Source organism: Ambystoma mexicanum, chromosome 8 (genome assembly GCF_040938575.1).
Source record: "Ambystoma mexicanum isolate Mex_15411 chromosome 8, UKY_AmexF1_1, whole genome shotgun sequence".
NCBI classification, from domain to species: Eukaryota; Metazoa; Chordata; class Amphibia; order Caudata; family Ambystomatidae; genus Ambystoma; species Ambystoma mexicanum.
Genome location: NC_090929.1, coordinates 436,168,480 through 436,189,305, shown reverse-complemented (window position 1 = coordinate 436,189,305; position 20,826 = coordinate 436,168,480). Strand labels below are relative to the sequence as shown.

At 43.2% G+C, this 20,826-nt stretch overlaps 1 protein-coding gene across 25 annotated transcripts in view; it reads left to right on the top strand.

Moving 5' to 3' along the window:
* KIF1B (kinesin family member 1B) overlaps positions 1 to 20,826 on the top strand; it is a 2,119,562-nt gene that overhangs the window by 558,175 nt on the left and 1,540,561 nt on the right. For all 25 annotated transcript variants that reach the window (XM_069609972.1, XM_069609971.1, XM_069609973.1 and 22 more), the window contains one exon: positions 9,467 to 9,539. In XM_069609972.1, coding sequence (XP_069466073.1) covers positions 9,467 to 9,539 — 73 coding nt within the window. The remainder of the gene's footprint in view (positions 1 to 9,466; positions 9,540 to 20,826) is intronic.

Here is a 20,826-nt window from a genome sequence, read left to right as displayed (position 1 = left end):
GTTGAAAAATGCAGGCACGAATGTATGTCTTTATCACCTCCCCCTTATGTGTGGCTATCTTTAGATAGTGGACCCATTTTTAAGTGTAGTGACGAGAGTCCTCAAAGACATTGACTGTTTTTATGATATACTGTGCATTTTTATACTTTGCGTATTATGTGCAAGCACTTATTAGACTTGGTTTTATATGTGCAACACAATAAATGTATATACAATTTGAGCTTCCTTCTTTAAAACCAGTGACTAATAAGAAACCACTTTCCACCATCCTGCGCTTTCGAAATTATAAAAAACTGACCCCAGCAGCCCTGAACCCATGGATCAATGAGCTTCAGGAGAAAATTAATGATGCGTGTTCTGTTCATGAAATTACTGCCTTGTATCAGGACATTTTTAGAAAGCCGTAAATACTCTAGCTCTGCAATAAACAAGTTTTTAACAGATACTAATGGTTGTTTCTCTGGTAATCTACAAGAACTTAAAAGAAAAAAAACCAAAGAGCTGTACAAATGAAACATTCATTGCTGGACTGTGACAAAGAGTTGTATAACACTCATGTTAAAAATGTTAAAAAGGCAGTTATTTCAGCCAAGAGTGACTACCTGGATGAACGTATTGCCAAAGCTCAATCACAACCTAAGGAACTATTTAAAGTTTTTAAAGAATTGGAAACAATCAAGAATAATGAGGACATAATTATAAGAGATGTTAACTGGTGCAAGAAGCTATGGATGGAAAACTTAGTAAGAATAAAGCTGGAATTTCATTATCCAACAAAAATGCCTCACAAAAAGAACAATCTTCTAACTTGCCTGTTCCCAAGATTTGGAAGCCAGACACGCTTTTCTCTTTTAAACCTATAAAGGAAGCAGACCTTATCGCGATCCTGGAGAAACTGAAACCATCTCACTGTTTCATGTTTGTTTCGGTTGATGTTTGTCCCGCACTGACTATTAAAGCGTGTTCGACCTCTATGATCTCTACTTTATGTAGATTTATTAATGCGTCTTTTAGAGATTGCCTGGTGCCGGCCTATATTAAACAGTCTTGGGTAGCCCCATTGCTGAAAAAACCTGGCCTACCTCCTACTGATCCTCTAAACTACCGGCCCATCTCTAATTCGCCTTTTTTATTAAATATCCTTATTAGTGGCCTACACACAAGTTCTTGCCCACCTAAGATATGCAAATAATTTAAATCGGGGCAGTTGGGATTCAGAAAAAAACATGGGACGGAAACGGCCATGACTAGATTTAAAATCTAGGCTTCTACGTCACATGGATCAAGGCAAAATAAGCATGCTGATGCTGTTGGATCTCTCGGCCGCCTTCGACTTGATGGACCATGCTGCTTTGGTCACCAGGTTGGGGGAGGTAGCAGGATTCTCTCCATCAGCAGCCCAATGGGTCAAATCATTCTTGGGGGATCACCTTTGAAGAGTCAGTAGTGATTTGGCTGATGCCTCTCCGAAAGAACTGCTACAGGCAGTACCAGAGGGAGCCCGTCTCTCCCCTATCTTTTATAATATTTTCACTGTTCCCTTCTTGGATTTTTTGGACACCAACGGCATAGAGTTTACAAACTATGCCGATGACACCCAGTGTGTCACCCCTCTCACTGGTGTCTTCTCCGAGGACGGAACTAATATCAATAGGATTTATGACCTCATTCACAGTTGAATGTGTGCAAATGGCCTCGCGCTTAACACTAGCATAATTCTAGTAGGTACTGCTCCCAAAACACATGAACTAGAAGGTTCTTACACCCAAGTTCGCATTGGTGATTGTATCACCGAGGTTAAAAAGAAAGTTAAAACCTTAGCCGTTACTGTAGATTTTAACCTCAATATGAAAGCTCAAGTGCCTCGTAGCCACCTCAGCATACTATATAAAACTTTTGTCTCATGCCCGCCCTTTCCTTTCAAGAGTCAGCCACTAAACTCTCGCTCGGGCCTTAATAAAACTCCAGGTTAGACTATTGCAGCAGCTTGCTGGTAGGTCTTCCTAAAAATGAAATGAACAGATTGCAAGTTGTCCAAAATAATGCTGTGAGGGTTGTTGCTGATCACAAGAAAAGAGAACACATCACATCAGATGCCAGAAGAGATCTCCACTGGCTCCCTATTAAAGAAAGAATCCACTTTAGATTAATGGTGATCACGTTTAACTGCCTGAAAAAGTCGGGCCCATCTTATCTTAAAGACGCTCTGACTCTCAAGTCCGGTAACTATAGCCTGAGATCCATCGATTGCTCCCAGTTAAAAATTCCTTCAGCAAACTATCACAATCGAAAAGTGGAGCTTTCTTTTATGCCGCTCCTGCTTTATGGAATGGATTACCTACCATTCTCAGAGAAGAGACTTCAATCAGAATATTTAGAAAGGGCTTAAAGACCATCCTGTTTAATTAAAGTTTCCTAGGTTGAACCCTTTACACTCTCCTGCTATTCACTGTTGGTTATCCTGTGTTTTTTTTGTTCTGTTTGTTTAGCGCCCTTAAGCCCCCGGGTCAGTGGATGCGCTATATAAATTATAAATAAATATATGTTTTCAGTATATCAGTGTGCTGTATTTTCTGTGGATAAGTGTGTGGAATAATTGTACCTTTGTGCCAGCCTGGTACGCATTACTGAGAGATCAGCCTGATCGCTCTGCCACACTACCTACCTGTTAATGGAGGTTTTGCTTTCTTTTTGACTGAGTGCTTTTGCCGTACCATAGGGTTAGTGGTTGTACAAAAACTGCCTTACTGCCGCCCATCAATGTCTTCTGGTCATTAGTCTCTCTGGATGCTCCTGGTTTCAGTGCCAGCTTTTGACCAAATGCTTCATGCAGAGTGTCCGTTTTTTATGCCAAATCGGAGAGTCGAGATAGTCCTAACCACCAGTCATACACACATGCACCATTCAGACATTTGGAGGCCAGCCATTCAGTGCTGGCCACCATAAACTAAATTTAGCAGGCAGTCTTGTGAGCAAATTCAAGAGATGTGGGTTCTAGAGCAATCCCAGATATGCATCGCATACAATCACTCCCAGGTTACCCCAATCAATCCTTTGAGTTCTTGGCTAGAGTACATGTAATGAAATCATGCTAGATGATCTCTGTCTCCACCCCATCATACTCAAGGACAAAGTACATGTGCCTGGATACTACATTTCACAATACTGGTGATTCTATTTAGATAGACTCCAGCAAGAACAAACGTACTTGAAGCCAAAGTGGCTAGCACTTATGCTGCAGCTATTTTAAGACACACTGCCACCCATCAGAACCAGTGCCATCGTGTGGGTATTAACAGAGGAAGGCTAAGGGGAAGCTTGGTGTTAGCCCCTACCTTTGGGGGCTGTTGGGGTCACAAAGAACAACCAAAACATATGAGTGGTTTCCCAAGTGAGATTTGGATGGAACTCGGTGTGGTGAAAAGTAAGGGTCTCTCAAAAACAATCACAAAATTAAGGAGGCTTGCAAAAAGTGATTAAAAAATACTTTCTTACTTTCAGTAACTTTCATATCTCCCAAGCTCTGGGCACCTTCTAAAACCTTGTTGTTCAAGCATCAGCCTCTCTGCGTGGCTGCCAAGTACTATGAGTCCATCACCCTCTCAATACCTTTTCCCAGTGCTTCCTCCTTCTGATCCAGGCAACCACTCACTACTTCCAGCAGTCTTGCTCTTACTTTACTCCTCTTGTTGAGCACTGTTTGGTTGGGTGCTTCCCTCTTTCCTTTTGGCTTCTATCAGCACTGGCAGTTTTAGCTTTGCAACTTAGCCCATCATGCTCTGCTGTAAAACAGCAGTTAAGAAGGATTTTCCGAACCAGCCCTGTGGGTGGGTTCAGAGAAGTCCCTCTAATGAGTAAGGTAATTGAAACTTGGGTGTCAAGGTAGTGTATCAGAGCAGTAAGGCAATCATTCAGGACGTGTGCCGATGGTGTAATTGTACAATTTTACACACAAAGAGCACTCAAAAAAATCAAATTAGACTGACCAATCGCTTCTCCTTGGTGTAGAGCCCCTTCCCATGAAGCCAGAGAGGTGCGGTTGCTAACTTAGTCCCCCTGGCAATGGTAACATGCGCGAGGACCTCATGGGGAGGAACTCTCCCTCTAGAGATGAGGATGACCATCTAGGGTGCAGCTTTTGTCAAATCAGCACACCCCCACATATTCTAACCTCTTTCCTCAAATAACCTCTTTGTAGAGAGTAAACCTGTATATTGTTATCGTGTAGAGAACTTTATTTATTTTACATTTATAAAGCGCACAAAACCCTCTGGCATCACAGCGCTGTTACAACCAATTACATTCAAAGTGGTAGGAAGTCAGGTACTTATGGCTAGGGTGTATCCAGTAAAAGTCAAGGTGCTAAGCGAATAGCCAGGTTTTCAGAGCCTTTCTGAAGTCAAAATGTTTTATTTTCATAGTAACAAATAAGAACAAAATATAGCCTTAATCTATTAAAAACGCACATAGTCAAAGTCAAAACATATTAAATAATTCATCACAAACTAGTTCTAAATATCAATTACAAGAGAAAGAATAGAGGTGTATGAAGGGAAGAAAAGAAGAAAAGGAAGAAAGGAAAAAGAAAGAAAACATTGAAGCCAAGGACTGAAAATTACATTTGAAATAAACTATGTAACACACAAGAATATTACAAATCATTGCATAAAACTATAAATAATTACACACAACAGTAATATTCGAAGCTAGGGACGTATTGTTACCGAATTAATGTCCAGTTTCATCCATAGACATCAAGAAAACCGCTCCAAATGTCCCAAAACCTTCTGAAGGTCCACTTAGGTGACTTAGAAACTAGCATCTCCACTCTTTAACCTTTCACATTTGGGTGCGATCAGTCTGTGGGTGTAAGCCTTTCTGACGGGGATGGTGGATTGGGATTTTCGGAATCTTTGTACAGGGTAAGGTGGGGGCAGAGTTGGATATGCATTTGTGGGTGATAGACAGAGTTTTAAATATCATTCTTTCCTTGACTGGCAGCCAGTGGGTGTTCCTTCTAGCCTCGGTTATGTGCTCTCTTTTGGGGATGTTAAGAGCCACACGTATGGCATTGTTTTGTATCACTTCCAGCTTGTCGATGTTGTGTGCTGAGGTCCCTGCAAAGTGGGCATTGCAGTAATGCAATCTAGCCCCGATAATGGCTCTGGCAATCGTGAGGCAACTATTTGGGGTAAGGAATGGTCCGGCTGCATTGGGGAGAGTCTAGAGTCGAGGTACACTCCTAGTGTTTTCACCTGAAGTTGATACAGGTATTTGCAATCCATCAATTCTGAACTTGGTATATTGGGGGTCAAGATGTTTGATTACTGATGAGGTCCCAACTAGTAATATTTCTATCTTCTCATCATTGAGACCGAGGCCTTTGGCAGCCATCCAGGCTTGGATTGTAAGGTAGATTCTGTTTAGGGCGTGAGCATTTTGATGTGGTTGCCTGTGAGTGATAGGAGAATTTGAGTGTCATCAGCATAGTTTGTGAAGGACATACTGATGGAGTCCAGGAGGTCGCAAACGGGCTTGGTGAAAATGTTGTAGGGTGTCTGGGACACAGGCTCGTTGAGGCACCCCACAAGATATGGTAGTTGATGGGGCACAGGCAACTTCAGAGAAAACTCTGATGGATCTGCCAGCCAGGAAGGAGGCGATCCAGGATGTGGCTTCAGGAAAGAAGTAGGCAGCTGAAGTGAGGTGATGGCAGAGCGTTTTGTGGTCCACTAGGTCGAAGGCGGCCGATGGGTCTAATAGGAGGAGGAGGGCGTGCTTGCCATCATCCTTAATTTCGTCAAGTTGATTTTTGAGGTCTAATAGGGCTGGTTCTGTTCCATTACCTGGTCGGAATCCCGATTGGTGTAGACCTAGGATGTGGTTGCTCTCTAGAAAATGTTGGATTTGGGTGTAGCCGGCTTTATCTAAGATTTTCAGCAGGAAGGGAACTGTGGTGATGGGGCGGTAGTTACTTGGGATTGCTGGGTCTAGAATAGGTTTCTTTAACAGAGGGATAACCGAGGCTTCCTTGAGGGAGGCAGGGACCACACTTGAGGCGAGGGAGGCATTGATGAAACTGGTGATAAATGGGGTGAGGGCTTCAGCACAGTCCTTAATGATGGGGGCTATGCAGGGGTCCCCTTTGCATTTTGAGGGCTTCACGTTCTTGAGCATGGCAACCACCTCTGTTTCCGATACTTGGTGAAACTGGAATGAGGTGGGAGGGTGGGGTGTGGTAGTTGGGGGGGGGGGGGGGGGGGAGGCTGGCAGGTGGTGATTAGAGATTGTTTAGCGAGGTGATTTTGTTGAGGAGGGTCTGGTGGATGTTTGCACACCAGGTTTTGTCTTTAGTTATAACTGGGGGAGGTGGGGAGGAGGGTTCTAGCTCTTTGAGGATGGTGAAGAGCTCTTTGGAATTGTCGTTGGCACTGGAAATTGTGGTTTTATGAGGTTACATTAGCATGAATGATGGCTAATTTGTATGTCTTAGAAAAAGGATCAGAATTTAATCCGGCCCTAGGTGTGCTCTCCCCCGCTCTCCTAATGGAGCTGCTCCAATTTTAAATCAATGTAGTAGTATTAGTTCCAAAATCATCACGCTATACTCTTTAGTAAAATCATGAAGAGTCGTGTCTTCTGTTTTTATTACTGAGGCTTGGGCGTCCTTTTTTGATATAGCGCCTGTTGGTGTATCATGCCAATGCATTTCGGACATTGTCAGTCATCAGGGCTCTAGGCACTAACGCCATCATATTACATTATCAAAAACAATTAGCCAACATTTATCATGTCAAAAAACAATAATTAGCCACAATCCAATGTTATATACAAAGAAAATTAGTTCAAAAACATTCATATCATGTCATTTTGTTAACAATGTTCATAAAAATTCATACGTCCATATTACCAAGTGTCAGTGGCATTTAAATCATAGTTGTTCAAAAACCCATCAAGTAAATGTAAACACATACCATTTCCGTAGATTATCCAGTTCTCCAGCATGGGGTCTGGCATGGATTCACATGCTGTCACGAATGGCACTCTGTCAAGAGTGGCACAGGGTACCCAGGTAGGGTTTGGGTGGCTGTGCTGAAGAAAGGTAGCAGATAAGCACACAGAGCAGGAAGTTCAACAAGAAAGAAATTAGACTACTGCAATGCACTGGACCTAGGCACAAGTAAACCCAACACCAGCAAACTCCAAACCCTGCAGAACAATGCCCTTAGAACAGCATTAGGTATTCCCAAAGGACAGCACATATCTAACCAAAGAAGAGCCGTCAACTGGCTGGCCATCAATGACTGTATCAAACTTAAAACTCTGAATATTACACACAACTGTCTGAATAATAAAGCTCCTGCATACCTCACAGAGAAATTCACAAAGTACACCTCTGAACGACCCATCAGAAGGGCCCAATCAAATAGCATCAAAATTCCCAACTTCAAACTGAAAAGAACTGGAGGGTCCAGCTTCCCATTACTAGCAGCTCATCTTTGGAACGCCACCCCCGACTCACTTAGTCACCCCTTCCTTCCATGTGTTCAAAGCTAATGTCAAACTCTGGCTTCACACCAACGACTGCTAAAGCCTCAACTATACTGAGTATTCTGTATACTTAATGTAAATATTTGAAATTGTAACATATCTTCTCGTAAGTTGTGTGATATTGCAACCTAAGACATTTTTGATATGTTATCCTGTAACATAAGAAATTTAAAATATTTATGTACCTGTAAACTAAGATTCTATTTCTTGCAAGCGCCCAGTTGCTTAACGATCCGGCGCGCTCTACAAATAAACAATACAATACAATAGACACATAAAACATACTCTATTAGACCCTTAGCACACTTAAAACTCGTAAAATTGCAAATTTACAGGTAGGTATCTATCCCCAACGCTAACACACTCACTCACACACCCACTCTCATACACACCCACTCTCATACACACCTTCAAGATCACCCACACTTTAGCCTGAAAATATTCAAACTGTGTAAAAGCAAGGCATCTGAGGGCAGGATAAGGATCATCGTGCAGGGATCCGGTCTGTTTCCTCACACCAGCTCAAGGGTTGAAGCACCATCAAGTGTCTCCTGGCGGTTGATGCAGAGATGTGTTTCACCGGGACTTGACAAGAGGCAATGCTGGTTGTCTTCAACTGCGGTCTTCAGGCCTTCAGCGACGTGGGTCTCATTTATTGGGGTCTTGGCTCCAAATGATCTACTGATCTGCTGAATGTCTGCAAGACTCCTCCTTTACCCCCAAATTCAAGCTCGGGTCTCCCCAGGCCACCAGTGGCAAGGATCGGTAACCTTTTAAACAGGCAAAGGATGTCAAATCTTGCCTTGCATATGCCCAGCAATAGACATCCCCTAACTGAAGTGTGGATTTGGACAAGACAGTCCCAACCCCCACATCTGGCCAGATGTACACAATGCCTCTTTTCCGGGTAAACTTAAGGTTTTGCCCACACAAAATCCTACCATACACAGCATTTCTGGACCTGAGAAGGCACAAGAAGGCCAAGGGACAGTGTGAAAAACATGTAGCACAGACATTCTCAGTATGTGGTGTTCAAAATATCATTATGCAGTAAAATGCAAAAGTATTTTTTATTAAGTGTTTATTCTTTTACTCAATATTTTATAATTTGAATTTCATATATGTTAATTATTGCATTTTGTTGAAATCTTAATGGCTTTGAGCTTAATAAAGATTGATATGATGATGCTGAAAAGTGCATGCTGTAGAATTTGAAAAACACGGTAGAAAAATGCCCTCTGCCACCAGCCAGTTTTGGACACCTCGTAAAAGTAACAGAAATGTTGCAAAACAAAAAAGGAATACCCCTGCAGTACCTCACGGTTTGGTGATGTGTGCTACAATAAAACAAAGGAATCTCTCAAAGAGGGCGGGGGTCCCTGAGTACTGGTTGACATGTGGGCTCATCAGTGCCCCCAAAAGAGATGAGTTGAGCAAGGAAAGTAAAGAAAAACTCACCTTAAACATTCGACATTCGACAGGGTATAAATGAACAGAAAAAGGTCTGGGTTCCATGGTCAATGGAGGGGAATGCTTTGAAAATGTTTCCTACAACAACGGAAGGTCTGGTGATCTAAATTAGGTCAGCCTTCTTTTCAGTTACTGTCTTTGTGGAAGCTGGCATGTGGAGCTGCTACATCTTGGAGTGGGAATGATGACAAAACACCAGTTCCTAGGTAACTAATAACTACGTTTTGTTTTCTGTGGTTATGGGCACTTCTTCACAGTTGTAATTTTTTGCTTGTGAAGTCATGATGTAGTGTGGAGGATGGATCTGCCACACAGCCATCTGACATCTTGGTTTGGCTTGATGCTGTGTCCTTCCTTATGAGGTTACTAAGACTTGGCTTATCCTTGCTTGCATTTTAATGTTGGTCATCCTAATCAAAACAATTGGCTTTTTCCCCTCCTCCAGGCTGCAGGAAATGGAGATTCTCTACAAAAAGGAGAAGGAAGAAGCTGATTTGCTCCTGGAACAGCAACGATTGGTAAATGTCTTGTCTTTTGCTAGAATGGATGGTAACAGGTTTCCTTTGCTGTGTCGCATGCTAGATTGGTGACTGAGGATTAGGCTTGCTGTGGCATAATGAGGGATGTTTGTAATGAGCACCAGATTACTGCGTTGCAGCTTACTACCTTATTTATGAGCTGCTATTAAAATGTATTCTACCCAGGAAGTACAGCAATTCCAGGGATGCTTCTCGAGGATGGGAACTAAAAGGGGGGCATAGGTTTCAGAGACATGTGAACAGTTTGCGCCCTTCGCTTAATTTATATCAGATATGGGAGGCCCTTTCTGTTGCCTCCGAATAGTGCCTCATGTACCCTTTGTTTTAAGTGAAACAGCTGTTAAAGTTGGCTGTAGCTGATATTCTTTCTGGCAGTCTCAGCAGGCAGACCATAGAAACCAACATACCTATCACTCATGTGTATGATTTTACTTAAAGGAAGTGAGTTAACTGTTCTGGGAATTCATACCCCACCCCCCTTTGTTTCTTAGATGTGATCAATCTCCAGCCAATAATGCAGCACTAGACACTACTTCTAGTACCTCTGGAGACATAGTTTTCCCTGGTAGATGTGCTTGCACCCAACAGGGTGCCCTTTTGTTTTGATGTTTACCTGCCACATAAGCCCTGATAACAAGTCCTGCTAATGATGTATTCAGTATCTGTAGGTCAGCAGAAAGGGATCACAGGGCCTGCTTGCTGTTTTGAAATTTGAAATCACTTATAAACCATGAATCCTGATCATATTTGATATTGTATGTATGTATTTTATTGCCAAGATTCAGAGTTTGATGAGGGATACCATGGAACTTACTGTCATGCATATATGCCATTTTTGCAGTTCATGCTATTTACCCGGGGATATTATAATGCTTTGTTCAAAATAGTGTTCATGATGCCCTCCACTAATGCTGTGATTTGGCACCTGGAATTTGTTGCTGGTTTACTAATGGTGTACTACTGCTCCCACCGACTGTATGGCTGTGTTCTTTTTTCCTTCAAGGCATGCTCCTGCACTTTGTCTAATCCATTTTCTGCATGCACTTGCAATGCACCTGTGTTTACTGTTTCTTTCCAACTTCTCTAGAGTTCCTTGAAACCAGATCCCCACTTTGTGCCCTAGGGCTTCCAACTAGTCTGAGGTTTTATACTCTGACATCACCATGGAGAGGTTCGCTTATGATTTTGTGTGTACGGTGACATATCTTCCTCTTCCTGTACACTGAACAATTGACCAGACAACCCCTTTGCTTGTACAGCCCTTGCTTTATGGCAGGAGTGTCCTTGACAGGGTTGCAACTTCCCCACTCTACAGTGCTGTTCAACAGGTGCATTTGTTCTAGTACGCAATCTTCCATAAAATGCTTGTTTTGATTCAAAGACATTTTCCTTCCTAAGTCTTATCTGATCCAGGGGCATGTCTGTGGCGAATAGGATGGGATTTACAATGCTGCACCTCATATTTAGTGGTTCTGTGTTGAATGTTCCCTTGAAGCTGAAATTAATCCTTAAAATGAGTCTCTGAACTTAAAAAGGGTTGGGCACAAATAATTAGCCAATGCTTTGAAAGTTCCTACGATGTACCTGTTGCTGCCAGTGATTAAGGTCTGCAATGGGGTGGCCAGAGCATTGGCTTTTTTATGTTGTCTAGACAGCACTGTGAGGGATCAGTAATGTGAGGCGGACAACTGTTTGAAGATCTTTCAAAATATGCCATTTTATTTTTAAAGAAAATATCTATAAAATCCTCACTTGCCTCACTCTACTGAGGAATTCCCTGCCTATTCTAAAAGCTAAGGGAACATATTCTCATACAAGATAACTGCCCCTCACACTAAACAACAAACCCTTACATAAAAAGGTTGGCCATTCAACATAACAAACCATGTGCAATTTCCTCATTGACCTTCTAATGTCCAGGGAGATCTCCCTTTCCCAGGATTCAAAGACACTTTGTGAAAAAAATGTTGAACCATAGAAAAACATGTCTTAAAGTAATTCTTGGTGATAAAGTCAAAACAAAGGTTATTCAATAAAAGTTCTAATAGTAACAAATCCCCTCTCTGGGTAAATTCATCCACTTTTCACTCCCAGGAAAAATAGCCACAATGGAAATCATGGCCACGATGCTTTATCACTCCCATAGGTAGATTCACCACAGTTCAAAGAAAATGTACTATCCACACTGTTCATGTTACACAGTTCTTAGTTAACAGTTAAGACTTCACAAATTAGGTTCCACCAACTGGAGACCCTCCGTGCACTCGGTGCACCTACAGCAGTAAGGTATGGCTCCCCCACTGGCTACAGCGACCCTACGATCTACTGCTACATCTGCCCTGAATTTCTCGCATTTTCTGTCCGAGACCCGTGGCACATTTATCCTGCCTTTAAATGCGCAATTGCAGCTTTCTTCCACGCTCCGTTGGGGGCTCTCTTAATGTTTCTTGTTGATTCTTTATTGCCAATACCAGTGCTCTGCTATTCCAAGATGGTCGCACTCTTTGTTCTCACTGGTGTGGCTGCTATTTACATCGTGAGGCTTCTGCTTGGAGGTGGCCTTCCATATCTGGCCCTATCAGAAGGCTGTCAGGCTTGGCCTACCCTACCCACAAGGCCCACTCCTAAATCCCCTGTCTGCTCCCGGTTCGCTACCAAGGTGCTCTAAGGCGAGACACTGTCCCTCAGCTGTAAGCCCGATTGTGCCGTCCTAATTTACTTTTGCATTTCTGTGCTGCTGCCGCCCTGCCACATTTGGTTAGGCTCCATGTATTTGCCCATTTGATTGTCTTTTGGATTTCTGTGTCACAGCCACCCTGCAACATGGTGTTTGGCTCCATGTATTTGCCCATTTGATTGTCTTTTGCATTTCTGTGTCACAGCTGCCCTGCAACATGGGGTTAGGCTCCATGAATCTGCTCACCCCAAACTCTTTTTGCACTTTGTGTGTGATGTAATTACCTCTGTACATTTCTCTGTTGTAATCACCTCCTGCGCTTCCTTTCTGTAACCTGAAGCACTTGAAGCACTGCAACCAATCTCTTAAGTATAAGCGCCTAGATACCTCTGGGTTTTGTGTGCTATATAAATAAATAAATAAACCATCTGTTTTCTACTTGCTTCGCCATGAGAACACACACATCTTGCTCCCCAGTAATTCACCTTGGTTTCAACAACTTCACTGTAGCATCTACTGACAACCAGATATACCTTTTTAGTTGCAATGCTCTGGACTACCACCACAGCTTCTAATTACTTTTTTGACGATCTATCAACCTCCTCAGGTAGGCAAGGCACACTTCCTTCAAATAGCCTTCTTCAAAGGGGCACCCTCTCTGCCTTCTTGTCCAACTGCCACACTAACCTGGGGTTGCCTCCAAGACTCACTTTTCTCTGTCTGTGACCCCCTTGGGCATTACAGGTTAGATCTGCTTAAGGATAGTCTTTACAAGGAGCCAGTTCCCCTTCCCTAACTTCACCTTGGGCTTTCTCCCAGTTATCAGCCCATACAATTACCCAGACGCCTTGCTGTCACTCTCTTAGCTTCAGGCTATGCATGTGCACTTGTATTTTAGGTCTTTGTATTGTTAACTTTACACTGCAGCCGGATTGCTCTAAACTCTGAGAAAGGTTCAGATGCACACTTAGTACGTGATGCCTCTTGGCTCTAGGCAATGCTTGTTCACTTCAGCTGTTTCTACTCTTGTGAAGAAAGGTATGTCACTTTTATACAAAGTATAAGGTTCAGTCTTTCAGGAAAAAAACACAATTAGGTACACACAACCACTCTTTGATGTAGTAAAGCTTTTAAAAGTGGTTGTGTAATTGTATTCCCACAGAAGCAAAGGGGAGTTCAGGCCTCCTTGGGGAATCACAATAAGGCACACACAACCATTTGTTAATGTAGTTTTCTCACGGTAAAGATTAAAGCATTCATATTGTCAGCGTTCAGTGTTCTGTAATGGTCTTCACTCTGTTCCCTTCTCTTGAATAAGCACACACAACCACTCTTTGAATAAATAGGTTCAATGGGTTCGCCAGCGTTAGCTTCCCACGTGAGCAAGAAGCCTTTTAGTTTATATGTGTGTGCTACAATTCCATTGTTCAAGGTATTCTGAATACAGCAGTCTACTTCAACTCGCTGAAAGTCTTACACGAGTGGGAAAGGAGTTAGTTACTGTTACCGGCAAGGCTCGCAAAATGCTTTAGAATGCTGTGCTTCTCATCGGCTTCTGGGGAAAACTGTTTCTCCAGCACGTCTTCCGCTGCGCAGCCTCTGCATTTCAGAGTTTGGGAGGACAGGACTCTCTCAGAAAACGCAGATTAAATCTGCGGTTTCCATGTTCTGTCGTCCCTCTTGTTCTCCCATGTCTGCTTAGTTTGTGCCAGCCCCGTGTCTTCCTTCTGCTTCCACTACTGCAGCCTGCACTCCAGCTATGTTCCAGCTCCTTTTACTCCTTCCTTCTTTCTCTTCCTGAGGGGGCCTTTTATGCCTCCCAGGTTTAGTAATCATTTTCAGGTGTAGGCTATTAGCCTCAACTGCCTGACTACTGCAATGGCTACTAGGCCATGTCTGATTACTGCATCTGCTTGCCTCTTCAGCCCTCTTCCTCGTCTAAGTTTTAAGTTATTTTTTTCAACTTCTGAATTACTTTCAAGGGTAGATTTAATTTTCTTAAAGTTCTTGAGAGAGGGTCTATAAGAATTAGCTGTTACAGAGGAAGCTAGCTTATTGAAGACATTTCCATATTCCTTTACAGTGTATCCTTGGGTTTGAGGAAGGCGTTTAGTTTGGGATATCAAAAAGTATCTTTCTTTTGGGAAAGTTTGCTTAGATTTTATAACCTTAGGGTTCACAACCCTAGATCTGATGTGAGGCTTAGACATTAAAATGACAATAAGCCATGACCTCATGAGGTACATTGGGGAGATTCTTCCTGACAAGGGAAAAATACTGTCTCATCCCACGGAATCTCTTCACCACCCTGGAACTTGTCTCCTCCCAGGTGATCCTCCCGAGCACACCACCCCGACGGTTGGGATCAGGAAGCGGCTGCCTTCCCCTGGCCACCTGGGAGGAGACTTTAGGCAGGGTTTCAGTGAGGAGTCCTCTAGATTCTTCACAGCACACAAAGGGCTTGCAACAACCTTTGAAACATAGTTTATTATCTAGCACGCTGCCATTTAGAATCACTGGAGGGGGAAAAAATAGACCAAAAGAGGACCATAGCAGATAGTAGCAATTTCATGATCAGTTGAGCATCCCAGATCTGTATCACTGTGTGATAACATTCTCACTTTAACTTTCATAGGGAACAGTCACATATATTTTTTTACAAAACCTTTAAACACTGGCTGCTGAGATCAATGTTCTTATGTATGAAAGTCCCTGTTTAAAATACTGAGGGACGAACTCATTTTTCCATAGATCAATAAAATTGATAGTTTTTAAGTTGGGTTTTACTAAAATATGTTTCTGTGCTTCAAAAGTCCCAAAACATCAGTCGCAGGTGTTGTTAAAAAACAAGTTCATTGTAATTTCATTCTACTCCTAATTATCATTCTGGTTTATCTCAGCGTGGTGTGCTATGTTTGAGAAGCTTTGAACTGAGCCTCTAACTACCTGTAAAGGCTGCATTCCAAGCTTTACTTTGTGACATGTACATCATGGGTAAGGAGAAACTGGACAAGCTTCTGCAGCAAGCCCAAGTGAAACTTCCCTTATTTCTCCCTGCACAATGTCACAGATGGTGCAATAATCACTCGAGTCGCAGAGAAAGTTCAAGAGTTTTTATTTTTGTCTTTTTTGGACCTTGGGTTGTCCATCTCTTATCTTTTATTTTACCCTCCACCCTTACCTATGCGCCTCTGACCCAGGATTACTAGATATTGAATGTTGAAGCCTACTGTTTAGGTTTGGCCTTGTTCTGATGGTGAGGACCTAATGGCCATTCAGTTTTCTCCATCTTAGGCTTTCTCCGGGGCGTCCCAACTTTCCCTACTCTAGCCACTTATTAGTGTTGTAATGGGAATTGGTGTACTGCATTGCACTTAACTGGTTTGATTCACGCTGTCCTGTCATGCCCAGTCTCACCTCTGTTTCTATTCTCGACTACTTCCTTGTCACTCCTCCTACCTTTCTGCTCTCTTAAGTGATTCATTCCTTCTGATCTTGCCTCCACCCTTTGATAATACTTCTCCCACAGTTAACACTACCCTCCTCTGCACTAATGCCCCCCTCCTCTGTACTACTGCATCTCTGCACTATTGCTCCCCATCTCCACACTACTCCCCATCTCGCCTTCAAGCTATACAAACGCCCTTCTTTCACTGTGTACCCTTCAGTTCACATTCACTCCTTTCACTCTTTTTCCACACTCGCCACACAAACACACAGTTGCACTGCAATACCATTTCCACTCTAGCCAATACCTCACCTGCTCCACAAATCGCTTCCACAAGCTGCCGCTCCTTCCGCCCTCCTGCTGTCTCTTGGTCGTTCTCCACTGCTGATCTCAACCTAATAACCGACACTACCTGCTTCCTCAGTTAGATTTCCTCTCCTCCCAGGGTATTGATGTGCTTTCCCTGGCCAGTCTGGCCCTGTCTCACCTCCCAGCTCATGTATGTGTGGTGAAAAGGCATAATGAGTTGGTTAAGCCCACCTATTTTCCACAGAGTGGCCATGGCATCTCAGCCTGGTCATTGTTCATGGTCCTTTTACAGGGTGTGTTGTTTGGTATCCCTGTTAGTGCATTGGAGGATGGATGCTTCTCCCCTTTCAATCTCAGGTGGTCTAGAGGTGTAGGGTCTTGTGGCACCGGTGTGCCGGAGACTTCTGGTTTAACGTGCTGATTTTCTTTGAGCTCTGCATTGTAGCGGCTTTAGTCTGCATCTGTCTCCCTTTTTCGTGGCATGCCGCTGCTGCCAGTTCTGTGCTTGGGGCATTGTCTTTTCTTTTGGGTTTTCTTCTCTGTCAATTTGCTGGTTGTGATTTCTTCCGCTCGTGACATGGGACACAGGATCTGGTTTTCTCGGTTGGGTTTATCCCTGCCTTATGGATAAAATGATTGGATTCTAGAAAAACAATGACAAGTATCTGAGGCAAGGCTTGAGAAGACTATGTACTACACAATAACATACTGTCACAAACTGGGATAAGAAGTGGGGCACTTAATTGCCGCTGTCCACCTCGGGGGTGAATTTCTCTGTGGTAGGCCTCACCCACTCGGCTGAGAGGGGTTCCCATACCCTCTTGACATGGAGAGCCTACTGGCCTTGTCACAAGCTGTAACCACCAGGCTCTATTGTGTGCTATGTGACCTTCGCCCATGTTAGAGGCCCTCTCCTCCGGCACAGTAGCACTAACATCAGGTGGCCGTGACCTACCACACAGTAGAGCCTTGTGATGCGGGCCCCAATCTTTAATGTACCAAACAGAGTGCTGTATCGGCTTAGGTGAGGAAGCTCATCTGATAAAGTAGTTGCTTCCCATACCAATGCCATTTCATAATAAAAGCTCCAACAGGCTGTAAGCATTACTCTAGTTGTAATCCCAGAGTACCCAAAATGCACCTCCGGCACACATTATAGCACAGGTATTTCATGCTTTTGAAAATATGATGACAAGATTGCACAAAAGGTATACATTTCCTTTCAGGTGATGGGGAACATTCTCTTCAAATTGTCCTGTCTGGCTACAGTATAAGGCTTGCAGTAACTCGAATCCAAAGTCTCCCTTTAAAGCACCAACAGATTTCTTATATCAGTTCCTCCTCTGGCCCCTACAATTCACTTGGCTTCCATAGAGGCATGCGGATGCTGCCAGAGCCTACTAATCTGATGCAAGAAACTGAAGAGACATCCCTCAGTAGTATGTGTAATACATTGTTGTCTTAAATAGCACACTTTTTTCTATTTCAGTGGTCATTTGGCATTTTGTTCTGTAAGTTAGTGGGAGGAGAGGACACTTTAGGAGTGCTGATCTGAAGAGCCCATTTTATGTGTGCTGATAAGTTTCTAGTGATTTGTGCTGGGGGAACTTGGTGGTGTGTTCAGCAGGTACACAAAGGTGCAGGAATTGTGCTTTGGTCATGTTCAGATGGATTTCTAGAATCTGGCCGGGTAGAGTTTAAGAGGTCATCCTAGTTATAGTCAACCGGGAACTGAGAGGTTAGCCAAAGCCTAATCAAGGTAAACGTGGAGAGCAGTCCAGGCTATTCTTAGGGGGTGAGAGTATGGACAACAGTCCACACAATATAACACACAATAATTAAATTTAGACAGGGATGTAATAAAATACAAATATTTATTCTAGGCCTTTACACGCACAAAAAAATTAAATTAGGTTACATTATCACTCCGCAGCTTCCACTAGATGTCGGCCTATGCATAGAATGTGAATCTAATCCGATACAAGCATCAGAAATACAATTACGATGAGTAATGTATCCCATACATTCACCATAGGTTCTTAAAAGGCATTCAGTTTACTTAATCACCAGTAAATTAATGAAGTAAAGATGGAACAATGTTGCAAGTGAATTTCCCTAAATTCATCAGTCCAATCCCTTATAAGAATGGGGCCTTGTTCCCAAAAGTCACAGGAGCCACAGTGCTTCTCCCCAGAATGTAGTCTGTAGGTAAGTTCTAATTTTACTTGTGTTAGTAATTGTTCAAAAGGAGGTATTCAGCAAGCTTACTAGATAAGTAAATTGTGTTCTTATCTTTCAGAAAATACTACCCAGGTTTTGGACGATCAAAAGGCAGTGGAATGGAATGTTAGGATACACAGGCCGCAGGGATGGGGGCAAGGGGAGGGTGGACAAATGCTTTCCGGTCAGGCCCAGATACAAGATTCAACCCCAGTCGATGAAGTGCAGAATTTACTGATGCATCTTCAGGACACTTCAGAGGTCAGGAAAAGGCGAGTTCCAGCTACGGCCACCACACACAAACTACATCAGGCATTCTCCCAGTCGTGGTTGAAGAAGCTTCTCTAGGACAGGGTCCTTTGAGGCTGGGATGCTGAAATTCACAGGGAATGGGACTTGTATCACAAGCTGGCGACAAACAAAGTTTCAGGTGCAACGGCGACGCTTCTGGCGAGGTAGCCCACGTGTGAGCTGTTCAGTCCACTGGGTGGTACAGGGACACTTCCAAAGGCTGAGGGCGGCTGGATCCTCAAAGGTGTTTAGACTGGTTGGTCCCTCTAGTCCAAGGAGATCAGGTGGACCAACAGGGTTTCACCGTGCCAGACGCAGGAAGGGATGCCAAGCCTCTTCAGTAATTTTTATCGGATATTCAGTCAGCTGTTCATCTACGAGGGATTCTTGGCTCCAACGTTGATCTGCCGAAATGGCTGCAGGCGTTGTCTTCTTAGCAAAAATCCAGCCTGGAAGCAAGTCCACCAATGGTAAGGATCTGCACCGTTCATGCAGGCAGTAGTTGTCCAATCGGGGACAACTATTGGTGTAACTCATGCCCAAAACCAAGACTCTCTGGCTTCATGGATGTTGAATGGGACCAGACAGTCCCACCCTTTACTGGGCCGCAAACAGAAAGGCCCCACTAACCTGCGAAAGCAGCAGCTTTCTTGGGGAAGTGCATGACCTTATATAGGATTTCCTGACCTGGCAAGGCAGGAAGAAGGGCACACTACAATATGGCCAAAGAACAAGCTGAAATCTCATGGCACAGCCATTTTAGGGCACTATCCTCATTTAGTAGCCAAATGCGGTAAACGTGAATGTGCACACTGAAAAGAATGTAAACATTGTAAAAAATGTATCTGCTGCCTCCAGCTTGTCTTTAGGCATGTATTAAAGTAACCAAAAATATCAAGTGTAAAAAGCTAGGGTGATACAAAAGTATCCCCATTGTATTGTTAGATGTGGTGTGCAAGGTTAAAAAGTTACAAAAATGTAAAAAGGGAAATCATTTCCCAGTACTGATAGCCTGAAGGACTTATCAGTTTCCCCATTGCAAAGGAGCAGAAGGCAGAGGAAGTCAAGCTGAAGGCTTTACTTCTCAAAAAGAAAGAACCGGTTAAAAAACAAAGCAAAAAGATTGTGGATCCATAAACTGTGGAGGGAAAGTTCCCAAAAGAGAAATCTTTCCTAACCGTTCACTACCAACTAGTTCTTCCTAACCTAGGTCAAGGATGTATAGGGGTTGCCGAGACACGTGTGTTGGGATTGACAGGGAATGGTGCAGTGTTCGCCTGGTATTAGTTTGAGCAGGGATGGACAGCCCTAGCAAGTGAAATGATGCAGAGGGCAATCGGAATAGGGGAGGGAAGATCCTGGTTATCTTTGGTCCAGTCTTTGAACATTTAAAGAAACTACTGTATTAGCCTGGTGCCAGGAGACCGTGTTCTCCCCAGTCTGGTGTGAAGGGCTTGTGGTAGAAACCAGCCTGTGTTATTAAGAAACTGTGAAAAGAGCATATATTGGCACTTAATCTTATTCCGTCTTAGTGAACAGCCATGTTTTCAGGAGTTCCTGCAGGGCTAGATTGCCGTCCAGTGAGAATAGTCTTATTGTGCCCATTGTATGTGTTCCCAGGTGTGCAGAATTTGTCCCAACTAGGAATCCTACTTTGTGGAATGCCTTCTCATAATGTGGAAAATATTGAATGATTGTCATCACTTGGATCACAGGGTTTCAATGAGCACAGGCCTGGTGTAAGGAAATTTAAACTTTGTGTGTTTGACGAAATGGATCACAGACTGTCTTTCTGACAACAGATATGACAGGACTTCCCCTGCATGTGGTTGCATCTATTCACTGATAGGAAGGGGAGAGGTTATATTTAACTTGCAACTTTAAAGCAAGGAGATACTACAGTAGCTCAGTTTGTACAGAGAACTTTTCATTGTATGTATAGAAAGGAAATGGCAGATGAGGAAGCCAAAGCACAGGAAGATGAAGTGCTGTGCCCAAGATCATACTGTTTTGGCCTGTTAGGAAACCAGAGATTAGATTCAAAGGTATACATTTGTTATTTAGGCTGCATCTACTTTTGTTCCATTTCTAGGTGATCTTTTTGGTTTCACTTAGCGCTTCATACTGATGCTGGATTCATTTCTAAACTGTCCCATATGTAAAGCAGAGAGAAAGATGTTTCCAAGATCAAACCATGTTGGTCAAATAGGGAAACTGGTTACAACTGGTCACATATTTTACCAGAGAAAAGAAGTACAAAACCCTTGACACCCACACTGACATCACAGGAAGTGAAACTAAATGATCCTAGATGAAGGGTC